General features: G+C 36.6%; 1 protein-coding gene across 1 annotated transcript; it reads left to right on the top strand.

The window, feature by feature from the left end:
- Positions 1-6,135: 6,135 nt before the first annotated feature.
- Positions 6,136-11,512, top strand: LOC306866550 (transmembrane protein 178B-like). Its single transcript, XM_079411812.1, has 4 exons — positions 6,136-6,648; positions 7,944-8,057; positions 9,244-9,381; positions 9,628-11,512. The coding sequence occupies exons 1-4, from the start codon at positions 6,303-6,305 to the stop codon at positions 9,885-9,887; spliced, it is 858 nt and encodes a 285-aa protein (XP_079267938.1). The 5' UTR covers positions 6,136-6,302; the 3' UTR covers positions 9,888-11,512.
- Positions 11,513-12,796: the final 1,284 nt, after the last annotated feature.

Raw genomic sequence — 12,796 nt, 5'->3', positions numbered from 1 at the left:
AAATTACTCATTCACAATCATTCACAAAATTATGGCCTTTGGAATTTAATGACCAAAAATGCCATGTTTAGCTGCATCCTGCATTTTGTGCATAACTTGGTTACCACACGATTGTCCTCCATTATAAAAGACTGAACACAGCATGAAAACTGTGACACCCAAAATGAAATGATTCAGATGTGGTTCCAAATTTAGGCTACTTTTTAACCATCTTGTAAACCTCCATTCTGGGGAAGTTTTTATATTTGATTTGCTTTTATCTTTTTTAATTTTGATGTTTATTTATATATTTCTTTTATTTTTGCATAATGTTTTTTTCCCCTTAGACAATTACAAAATCAGACGTTTGTACTGAATTCAAACGTCCCAAATTTTATGGATAACAATGTTGCAAACCTAATCTATAACATGAATAACAAATAACTGTTCTATTAAAATATTTAATCTGGCCACTTGAGGTTGAGAATCAACATTTATTGTTCAGAAGTTACTATCACAGACCGTTTGTTGATAAAAGAAAACAAACATCATTATTTTTCAGGCCTTATTTTGCACCTTATTTAAGTACCTTAAATTTATCTTAACTTCGCTGTCACAAATAAAACAGCATGACTCTCTAAGGTAAGCTATACACCATACATCTAATACCCACACGCATCACAGGGCATGATGCGTGAGTCAAACGGAATGACCGTAACAAAAATGAGATGACAGCTGGCTGTCTTGGTTATTATCTCTGTGAACAAACTTCCTGTAGGTTACAGCCACTACAGCCATATAACCACACTGCACTTTGACTAGCCACATGTTTGAGCAGGTTTTCTCGCTTTCTCTCGTCTTCAGGTCTTTCACAAACATACATGCACACTATTCATAATGGAAATCAAGTAAGATTCTTAGTAATTTTACAATAACACCGGAAACACCTGTTAAATGTTGCCATGTGCAATAAAAAAATTATAAAATAAATTTAATGTGGAATTAATTTTTCAGCATGATGTCATTGGAGAACATTGTTAAGTTCCACGTAGAACTTTTTATTTCCTAGTTCTTCAGAAAAAGATCTATGGACTGGTCAATACATCATTTTATTTGTGTAAATGAGCTGTCTGACAAGTAGGAAGTCGTGGCCTAATAGTTAGAGAGTCGGACTCGTAATCCAAAGGTTGCGGGTTCGAGTCTCGGGCCGGCAGGGATTGTAGGTGGAGGGAGTGAATGTCCAGCGCTCTCTCCACCCTCAATACCACGACTGAGGTGCCCTTGAGCAAGGCACTGAACCCCCAACTGCTCCCCGGGTGTGTGTTCATGCTGTGTGTGTGCACTTTGGATGGGTTAAACGCAGAGCACGAATTTCGAGTATGGGTCACCATACTTGGCAGTATGTCACGTCACTTCATGGTGTTCAACAAGGCTCAGTCTTGCGCCCTTTGTTGTTGTTGTCTATGTACAAACTCCTTTTTGTGTTATTAGACAGCATTTCGTTACTTTTCAAAGCTAACACACAGCTTTCCTCCAGATAAAATTAAATTTAAGTTTTTTTTTTTTTAATTGGTGGATTACATTAAGGAGATTTAATACAAAATATTAAGTCATTTCCAGGATCAAAACAGTTCACTTATAACTTTTGTTTGTAAGTACTTTTTTTAGACCAAGAGTTTCCACCTGAGAAGTTACGGTTAGTTATGGAACATTCTTTTCTTATTATGATGCTGATAAAGTAGTGAATGCATTCATAACTGGAGCTGATGATTACATTGTAATGTCGGGTACATTCCAATCACTGCTAACTTGTCCAGTTCCATAGCATTTTTCTTACATATTTATATCATGTAATGGTCTAGGCCATCAATATCTAAGGGGTCTCTATCCAAACCTTCAGGAGACCAGTTTTGAGGTTCACTGTTTTCCAATATATCTCACTCATTTTCAGATCTTAACCAGTGTCTGACTACAAAAGAGGATCTTTCTCATTATCAATCCTGCATGTTACATTAATTTGTTGAAACATGTCAGGTGAGGTGGGATTCCCCAACTGGATGTTGGTTTCTCCCAGAGCTGCTTACTAATCAGTATCTTATTTTATCCTGGGGAGTTTTTATTTTCTATTGTTTTTGGTTTGCTTGCTGGGAACTATAAGGCACTATTTTATATAAAGCTGTCTTGAAATTATTTTACTTTTATGTAAAACTAATTTAATTAAATAGTTTTAAAGAACCAGTTAACCAATTTGCACTTTCTCCAAATAACCATATAGAAACCTATAGGACCTCTAGATAAATAGTTTTTGAAAAGAAGAGGGTTTTTTTGGAGCAAAGATGCTAAAAATAACAACCGAAGACCCATTATATTAAGTGCCACTCGACTACAATCTTCAGAGCATGAAGAATTTCGGATAGTCAAAAAACTAAAAACTAAGGGATCACTGCTCAACTGTAGTGATCCAGTATGCAGTTTGCAAGTGCTGAACATGCTAAGGAGAGCAGTGCTGATGCTCTACCTCCATCATCTGGCAATGAAGAGTATCTTACAGTATATGTCCACATCTGCTGGTGCTGAAGCATTATTTTTACCCCGCTGAAATTAGACTAATTTTGGATAAGCTTGAATTCCAAGATGGTCTTAACTGGTTTTAGATAAGCAATGCTATCCTGTTACTGGCACAAGATGGTTACGCTCTCATGTACACCAGAGCAGTGTAAACATTCTGAACTTACATGAAAGTGACCAACAATCTAACAACAACAGCAACAATAGTAGTAGTAGTATAGCTAAAAACAGCATCAGTTAGGTTTTTTTGGATTTAATCGGGTATGTTCATAATGCATAGAATTGCACTAAAGGGTGACTCTCACAATAATAAGTTCCAGTCATACACTACGTATATAGAAAAACATTATTATTGAATTCTGGTTAATTGAATAATGGTCTTGTCCCGATGGCCGTCTTGGAGACAGGGTCTTCACTGGGGATCAGTCTCTGGGGCTCATCTAGGTGTCCTGGCTGTAGAGGTCATCTCTAGGTGCTGATCCACCATCTGATCTGGATACGGACTGGATCCGGGTGGCTGCAGTGACCATCTGATCTGGATACGGTCTGGATCCGGGTGGCTGCAGTGACCATCTGATCTGGATACAGTCTGGATCTGGGTGGCTACAGTGACCTCGGAATAAGAAAGAAACAGACTAATATTAGCATAGATGCCATTCTTCTAACAAATAACAAGTACATCAGGTGTTTTGGGAAGTGTTCCCGGTTCCAGTTGATCTAATTAATGCAGCCTAACAATCCTTTAACGGATTTGAATTATAGAAATGCGATAGTGTATTATGTGTAAGCCAGGTTAAAGAGATGTGTCTTTAATGTAGATTTAAACTGACAGAGTGTGTCTGCTTCCCGAACAGTGTTAGGTAGATTGTTCCAGAGTTTGGGTGCTAAATAGGAAAACGATCTCCCACCCGCAGTTGATTTTGATATTCTAGGTATTATCAAATGGCCAGAGTTTTGAGATCACAGCGGATGTGAAGGACTATAATGCGATAAGAGCTCACTCAAATACTGAGGTGCCAAACCATTCAGGGCTTTATAGGTAATTAATAGCAAGATCTATATACAATGTTTAATAGGGAGCCAGTGCAGTGTTGACAGAACCGGGCTAATATGGTCATACTTCCTGCTTCTAGTAAGAACTCTAGCTGCTGCATTTTGAACCAGCTGGAGTTTGTTTATTAAACGTGCAGAGCAACCAACCAATAAAGCATTACAATAATCAAGCCTTGATGTCATGAATGCATGAATTAATGTTTCTGCATTTGACATTGAGAGCATAGGTCATAATTTAGATATATTTTTAAGATGTAAAAATGCAGTTGTATAAATGCTAGAAAGGAAAGATTGCTATCAAAAAGTACGCCTAGGTTCCTAACTGATGATGAAGAATTTACAGAGCAGCCATCAGGTATTAGACAGTGATCTAGGTTATTACATGCAAAAGTTTTTGGTCCAATAATTAACACAGTTTTTTTTTTTCAGAATTGAGCAGTAAGAAATTGCTAGTCATCCAGTTTTTGATATCAACTATACATTCCGTTAGTTTTGCAAATTGGTAAGTTTCATCACGTCGCAAAGAAATATAGAGCTGGGTATCATCAGCATAACAGTGAAAGCTAACACCATGTTTCCTAATGATATCTCCCAAGGGTAACATGTAAAGCGTGAAAAGTAAGGGGCCAAGTACTGAGCCTTGAGGTACTCCATACTGCACTTGTGATTGGTTTGATACCTCTTCATTTACTGCCACAAATTGATGGCGGTCAGATAAGTACGATTTGAACCATGCCAGTGCACTTCCTCTAATGCCAACATAATTTTCTAGTTTATTTAAAAGAATGTTGTGGTCGATAGTGTCAAACACGGCACTAAGATCCAGTAGCACTAATAGAGAGATACAACCACGATCAGATGATAAAAGCAGGTCGTTTGTAACTCTAATGAGAGCATATGATATGGTCTAAAACCTGACTGGAAATCCTCACATATATAATTTTTCTCTAAGAAGGAACATAGTTGTGATGATACTACCTTTTCTAATATCTTTGACAGAAAAAGGAGATTCGAGATCGGTCTGCAATTAATTAATTATTTGGGGTGAAGTTGTGTTTTTTTTAATGAGAGGCTTAATAACAACCAGTTTGAAGGTTTGACAATGAGTTAATAATATTCAGAAGAGGATCTATTACTTCTGGAAGCTCCTCTTTTAGGAGCTTAGATGGAACAGGGTCTAAAATACATGTTGTTGGTTTAGATGATTTCACAAGTTTATACTATTCTTCATTTCCAATAGAAGAGAAGGAGTGGAATTGTTCCTCAGGGGATCTATAGTGCACTATCTGATGTGATACTGTGGCTGACAGCTGCATGGTAACACTTTTATCTCTAATAGTTTTGATCTTGTAAGTAAAGTAGTTCATAAAGGCATACTGTGCTGCTAGGAGAAGAAGCCATTACTCACCGTGATTGAAGAATGATTCGCTTACCAATGTTGTTTGATGAACTCGTGAAAAACGGAGCGAGAAAAAATAAAACAATAATAGACGCGAATAGAAATGCTACTGGAACAGTGAGTGACAACCTAACCGGCTAACGAATGATAATACCAGAAATATGGTGGGAATTAAGTTATATATTATCACTTTAAACAACAGAGAGTGAAAGTAAGATAGAGATTCAACAGAAAAGCGAAGCTACACCGAGCTACAATCACAAACCTCTCAGAAGCACGACAGACAGAAGCAATCGATCATCGATTCGAATCAACATTCAAGTTTCAAGTTTATTTGTATTGAATTCAAACGTAGTACTATAATAGGATGCCACATCTATATCATCTCAAAAACTGTGCTGCTGGAGCTTCAAATAATGGGTTCCAATAGCAGCTGCAGCCTTGTGCCAAGCATGGGATGGAGTGATTGGGGTCGCCCCCTTACTTCCAGTGAAGGGAAATCTTAATTCTTCAACATTTTACATTTTGGACAATTCTATACTTCCAACTTTGTGGGAATAGTTTGGGGAAGACCATTTTCAATTCCAGCATAACTGTTTACAAAGCAAGGTCCATAAGCACATTACTTTTGAGTTTGTAAATGTGTTTTATTTTTAAAATATCTTATATATATATATATATATATATATATATATATATATATTATTTTTTTATTATTATTATAATTTTTTATTATTATTAGTAAAACTGATTTTTTTTTATACTACGTACAACCACACCATCCATTAATAATAATAATAATAATAATAATAATATTAATAATAAAAACCTAGGTTTTTGAAAGCTTTAAACCAGAGATTACAAGCATTTATACCCCGGCAGGTATAAGATAATGTGACAACTTGTCTCCCACATCCCACATTATTTCCCATTACAATTAATTTTCACAAAAAAAAAGAAAAAACGTTTTAATGTCAAAAATCTCAAAGGTCCTACATTAGACTATCTTTTTGCATTTTTATGTATGAATGTATATATGTAAATTAGGTGTAATATCACCCGGACACGTTTATAAGATTCGACCGAATATCCTTTCTGGAAACAGCGGCATAACAGCTGCCTTCTGACGAATCAGCAGTCTCCAGTGTCGGCATTGGTCCTCCTTCATCCCGAGTCCAAGCGAGCAGCAGCAGACGCACAAACATGTCTGTCTAGAGCTCCAGCAGCATAATTATCGTCCTGTTATGTCGGGGTTAGGATGATATGGGCTCGGCGGAAGATGTGACAGTTGTCCGCGGGCATCATGAGGATATTAACAGCGTCCGGGCTCTTCCTGGCCTTCTGCTCCATCGGGCTCTTGACCATGGCCATCAGCACGGACTACTGGTACGAAACAGATGCGCGGAAACACCGGGACCGATGCAAAAAATACGCCAGCAAGAGAAATGACCCAGGATACATATACATCTCCAACCAGAACCTCCCACTCCGGATGCGACCTAAAGCGAGTCCTCTGCGGGAATCCCCGCACCCTGAGCCCGTCATGGAATCACGCTGCAGCCGCCGCTACAACTCAACCACGACCGGACTGTGGAGGAAATGCCACCGAGAAGGGTTCGATCTGGAGAACGAGGACCTGATTTTTAAAGGTGATGATGATGATGCTAAATGGAAGCTGAAGCTGATGGTGCACAGCTGTAGTTTGTTTATGTGTTTGTGAACATGTTTGAAGGAGTACTGAAGAGTGTTTGGCGCTATCCAGGGTGCTGATCTGTAACATCAACACCGACCACACGCTCAGGTTCACACATTCATCACATTTCAGCTCAAATACAGAAACAGATGGAGACTGTCAGGGCAATGCGATCCATTTGAGGTCTAAGAGACCATGAGGCCCTTTAATTAAGGGAAAACACACTTGACCCTCTCTGGTACAGTGTATTTGTTTCTTTTTTGAGTTCCTTTTGATCACTCTAATGACAAAAGCAGAAGTAGATTTTAAAAATGGTCCAAACATATTAATTTTCTTTGATGCACCGATGCATTTACAAGCTTCTAAAACATTTCTGCCCTTAATGTGATACATTATACAGTCTTTCAGGGCAATGAGATGCAGATTTAGGGTCTTAGCATAAGATAAATAGAGTTCATTAAAATTCAGTAGATTTTAAAGATTAATCCTCCTGTTCTGTTTGGGGTCTGAGAGAAAAATTATAATTATGTTTTAGAAAAATAATCAACTTGATGTCTAAGCTTTTCCACACATACAAAACATAAATCCAAATCAAATTTCTGACTGATGTAGTAGTACTCTCCTATCAGTGCAAAAGTATATATAAATTGTAAAAAATTATATATTTCTTCAGTGTGTTCCTGCTGGGATCAAATTGTAGCCAAATGGAAATATTTTCAAAATTTTTTTTAAATACAATAAAGATTCCAAAAGGTGATGGGTTCCCCAAAGAATATTTCTGTGAACAGCGAACATAATTTTTTCTTATTTTGGAGAAATTGATAATAATATAAAGAACCTTCTTCCATTATAAAGAAACTTTGTTTCCGTGGATTTTAAATGATCTTCATGGATACAAATCAAGAACCAAAAATTGAAATCATGAGAATCAAAATGATTATTATTCAGTTATAAATATTTTTACATATACACCACTGGGACCACAAACAGGAAGTGAAGTCAATCTCAGCAGGGCATGAGAATTGATCGACTTGTTTGATTGATTTTGTTTATGGTCCAGTTAGAACATTTAATGATCATAATTCAAATGAAAACATTGGAACCAAAGTTAAGGGCCTGAATATGTGTTTAGATTTTTATTTTGTGTGTGTGTGTGTGAAATGTGTCTAAATTGCTTCTCTACATAGATGTATCATCTGATCTTCACTATTATGGCTCAAGTTATCAGATTGTTTATGTGAATTTCTGCAGGTTTGCTTCAGCGTTGCACGCCGGTGAAGTATTACTATTCCTCAGTGAATATCCCACGGAATCTGCCAGTGAACATCACCAAGACTATAAAACAAGACGAATGGCACGCTCTCCGTAAGTCAGATTAACTGCGAGTGTATGTGTGTGTGGCTCAGTGTTTGGGCGGGTAACTGAACGTTTGTAGGTTTGCAAAAAGTTTTGGACATTCAAAAACTGAAATACTGAGCAGTAATGTCTAGCACACAACACACCTCCCTCTGCAATAACTAGTTTAGTGTATTCATTGTGATATTTATCCATTATTGCTTAAATATCTCATCATATTTGCTATTTTAAATGTACTACAATTCATGTATTGCCTGTTGTGGTAAATATACAGTGAATGCATGTATTTTCATTTAACTTTTCCCCATTTCTCCACAAATTAGGCATTGATATGTCATTATATAATCTGTCCAATATTATGTCATTCATTTGTTTGACTTATTTAAAAGAAATAAGTTTAATAATTTAATAGCTATGATGCTGTTTTTGAAATCAAATCTTTGCAAAAAACACCGCATCTAACAATGCTTTGGAAAAAACTGTTAATCTGTTCAACCCAAATACGAAATAATACAGTTATCATATAAGCATGTGTCTCCTTCTGTGTCCTAAACTCCTGAAACAGTGGTCTCTCATATTTTAGAGGCGTCAATGCAAAAGAAATCAATCAAATCTGTGTGTGTGTGTGAAAATATTCAGATATAACCCCATTTCATAAGTAACTGTAATTTAAATACAGTTTTATTATGTTATCATGTTTTTATTGTGTTAGTTAGCTGTATTTTTTAAAAGTTATTTATTAACCTAATCAAAATAACCCAACTGCCGATTGATTGAGATTAATTGGGATGCACAATGAAAAAACATGATTTTTGAAAATTGTTAAAAATTTAGTTTTTGGAAATTAACTCTTCATTTGTAGTTACACATTTGTGATAAAGACAATTCAATTTAGTAGATATACTATTGGTACTGTAAATGTAATGTTACATGCTTTACATGTGATTTACTAAAAAGTGTTTTTTTTTGTAAAGCACAAAAACAGATTATTAAAGCAATGATTCAACTAAAACCTAAAATCTGACATTCGTGCACTTTTAAAGAAACATAGACTGATATTTCACTAATTAAATATCATCTGCAAGTACATTTTTAAATAATATACTTTTAAGTACACAACAAGTGCACATTCAATACAATTAAGCGTGGTTCATTTTTGACGAGGGATCCTTCAGCGCTCTGTTTTCTCCTGCAGATTTGCAGCGGATGACGGCGGGGTTCATCGGCATGGCTGTGGCTATCATTCTGTTTGGCTGGATCGTTGGTGTGCTGGGCTGCTGGAAACACAATGAGCTGATGCAGTATGTGGCTGGACTGCTCTTCCTGATGGGAGGTGAGATGCACTCAGTACAAACGACCACTAGATGGCAGCTTATTACTGAGAAAAAAAAACAAAACAAAAACAGCATATTGCATATTTCTAAATAGCATATTGCTTTGAAAAAGTTTGTAACGGTATACTACTAGTGTGTACAGTGTTTCTGTATTTGTATTACCAATGCTTATCTTGACTTTCCGTTTAGTTCTTTTTGTGTTGTTATGAACTCACTGTTGTTTTGTTTGCGCTCGTGCTTCACAGGCACCTGCTGCATCATTTCCTTGTGCACATGTGTGGCTGGCATTAACTTCGAGCTCTCGCGGTACCCGCGCTACCTGTACGGCCTGCCGGAGGACATCGGTCACGGGTATGGCTGGTCCATGTTCAGTGCATGGGGCGGTCTGGGTCTGACGCTGCTGGCTGGGTTTCTGTGCACTCTGGCGCCGTCTCTGCACAGTCCCCAGATCAGCAGCAGCAGCGGCACACACAAACCGCGACGACAGGAGAACGGCATGGTGTGACTCTCGCACACTCCACACACCATACGCATAGATCCGCTAGCACAGACTCGTCACGCTGATATAGACAAGACCTTTACATGTCTGAGAGAAATGGCAAATAAACAGTCACACACACTGTGCAGATACACTGCTATAATACGATGGTGAGAACAAATCATGATCCAGAGTTCATCTGAGCTAAACATGCTGGAGCTGAAAAGAAACATGCACTGCGAAACATTGTCAATCAGCATGATTGCCTTGTTTTCCAGAAAAAAAGAACTATAATTATATGCAAGTACTGAATGTGCACTTGTAGTGTACTTCAAATCTTTAAAGTATATCAAAAACAACTGTACTCGCAGATAATGACATTAATATATAAAAAGACCACTTAAGTGTGTTGAACATAACTGTTCAACACACTTAAGCACTAAAAAGTGCACTTTCTAAAAATATCAGTTTAAAGGCTTTACTTTAAAGTTCATTTTAAATTATGTTTAAATAGTCTTTTGTCACGCAACACTTATTTTGTTGTGTTGACTAACATAAAACACATGTAAAGTATTTTTGATAATACACTGTAAATTAATCGATTTTAAATGACGGAAATAACAGATATATTTCCATGCATGCCGTACAAGTTTCAACAGAAATGGCATTAAAGTATATTTTAGTTTATCATAAATGCTTATCAGTACATTCGACAGCACACTTTAACCAAAGAGAATAAATTATATAAAGTAATTATGAAATTACATATAAATGTATACTTGAGACCTATAAGTGGCTCGGATGTACTGCATTGAATATAAATTTAAAGTATAATACATGTTCTTTTAATTATAATCATCATGCATTTGAGTATATTCTATATCATTTCCATTAAAAGTACTCTTTTTAAAAGTTTGCTAAACTGTACTTTCTTTTCACAAAGAATAGCTCCTCCATATGTGGACAACTAGCTCCGGTGTTACCTATTCTCGAAAATTTACACTAACTATATAGTGAACTCATATTGGTTTAAGTATATTTCGATATTTTTACTGGAAAACAAAACAAAAATGCTGATTAGACAAAACACAGACAGACAGAAAGACATGTTCTCTGGTTCTTAGCTGATATTTTACTGAAGATTTGCGTCTCTTATGGTGCTCTCTTTCTGTCTTTATCTTTGCCTGTCATTATGTTCATACCTTTTTCTGTCTTAATGACTGACCGTTTTTTTGCTTTTCTCTCCTCCTTTCTCCTGTTTATGTCTCTCAATGGATTTAATATGGAAATGTCTCCGAGAATGACAGATTAATCTTTCGTTCAATAAACTGTCCTGTGTTTTGGCTTTGCCTGCTACGTAGAAAAGAGAAAAAAAAAAAAAAAAAAACAGATCAAGGCACAACTATATAAATATTATTGCCTTCAGTGTCTTCCTATATATGTTTCCTTTCTTTTTTTTAGTTTTTACAATAAAACTGAACATGTCAAACAGCACAAGCAAAGTAAATTTGAAGGCAATATGTGAAAATGAACCTGTTGGTGCACAACCTCATTATCGAGGAATCTTCTGAATTGCAGTGTTATGAGAAATTAGACAGGACATTTGATTTATTGATTTATGATCTTTTCTAATAAAATGATCCTGATTCATCATTTTTGTTTCTGAATTTCTGAAACACTGTTCAGTCATTTTAGCAGTGAGGTTTGAGCGTTATGCTGATGGGTATTTTTATTCCAGCAGATTTTTGGCTGAGCTCATAAAACACTAAGAACTATTTAATGAGAGCACAAATGGAATATTACTTATTTCTGTATGTGGTTGTAATTTTCCACAGCCTTTAGACCTTTAAGAATGGTTTGTACTGAAATGTCATACTCATGAATGTTTCTAAAAATTTTCAAGAGGACCAGACATAAATATTCTGTAAAGAGCTGGACACACACACACACACACACATACACATGTTTCTAGCGTGGTAATGTATTTGGTCGTACAGACGCTGCTGCTGCTGTTATTGGTTATTGCTGTTGTTGTAGATTATTGCTGCTGCTGCAAATCAAGTACAGGAACCTGCTACTACCAATACATACACCCGATGCTTTGAGTATTTCAGACATACTGCTGCTGCACAAATAGCATATATAATAACCCGTAGCAGCAGATCTGTACAGGTGGAGCTGGGGAAGGTGGAGGGTTTCAGAGGAACTGAAACCCTGTTGTTGGCGCTAACAACGCTAAGGTCATGGGTTCGATTCCCAGGGAAAGCAAGAGCTGATAAAATGTAAAAACTGTAACTTGAATGCAATGTAAGTCGCTTTGGATAAAAGCCTCTGCTAAATGCAGAAATGGAGTTAATAAAGGACTTCTGAAGTGAATAAATTATTGAATTATATTTTCTGAATATGTCACCAAATGATTTAATGTTAATATACCAATCTACCTAAGCTACAAAAATATGTCTGGTGCTTTTAAATGTTCTGATTATTTTAACAGTATTTTACTCTGAATTAATAAATACAATATACACTCACCTAAAGGATTATTAGGAACACCTGTTCAATTTCTCATTAATGCAATTATCTAATCAACCAATCACATGGCAGTTGCTTCAATGCATTTAGGGGTGTGGTCCTGGTCAAGACAATCTCCTGAACTCCAAACTGAATGTCAGAATGGGAAAGAAAGGTGATTTAAGCAATTTTGAGCGTGGCATGGTTGTTGGTGCCAGACGGGCCGGTCTGAGTATTTCACAATCTGCTCAGTTACTGGGATTTTCACGCACAAGCATTTCTAGGGTTTACAAAGAATGGTGTGAAAAGGGAAAAACATCCAGTATGCGGCAGTCCTGTGGGCGAAAATGCCTTGTTGATGCTAGAGGTCAGAGGAGAATGGGCCGACTGATTCAAGCTGATAGAAGAACAACTTTGACTGAAAT

The sequence above is a fragment of the Barbus barbus genome (assembly GCF_936440315.1).
Source record: "Barbus barbus genome assembly, chromosome: 48".
NCBI classification, from domain to species: domain Eukaryota; kingdom Metazoa; phylum Chordata; class Actinopteri; order Cypriniformes; family Cyprinidae; genus Barbus; species Barbus barbus.
Note: the sequence above shows the minus strand (reverse complement) of the source record. Positions and strands in the feature narration are given on the sequence as shown.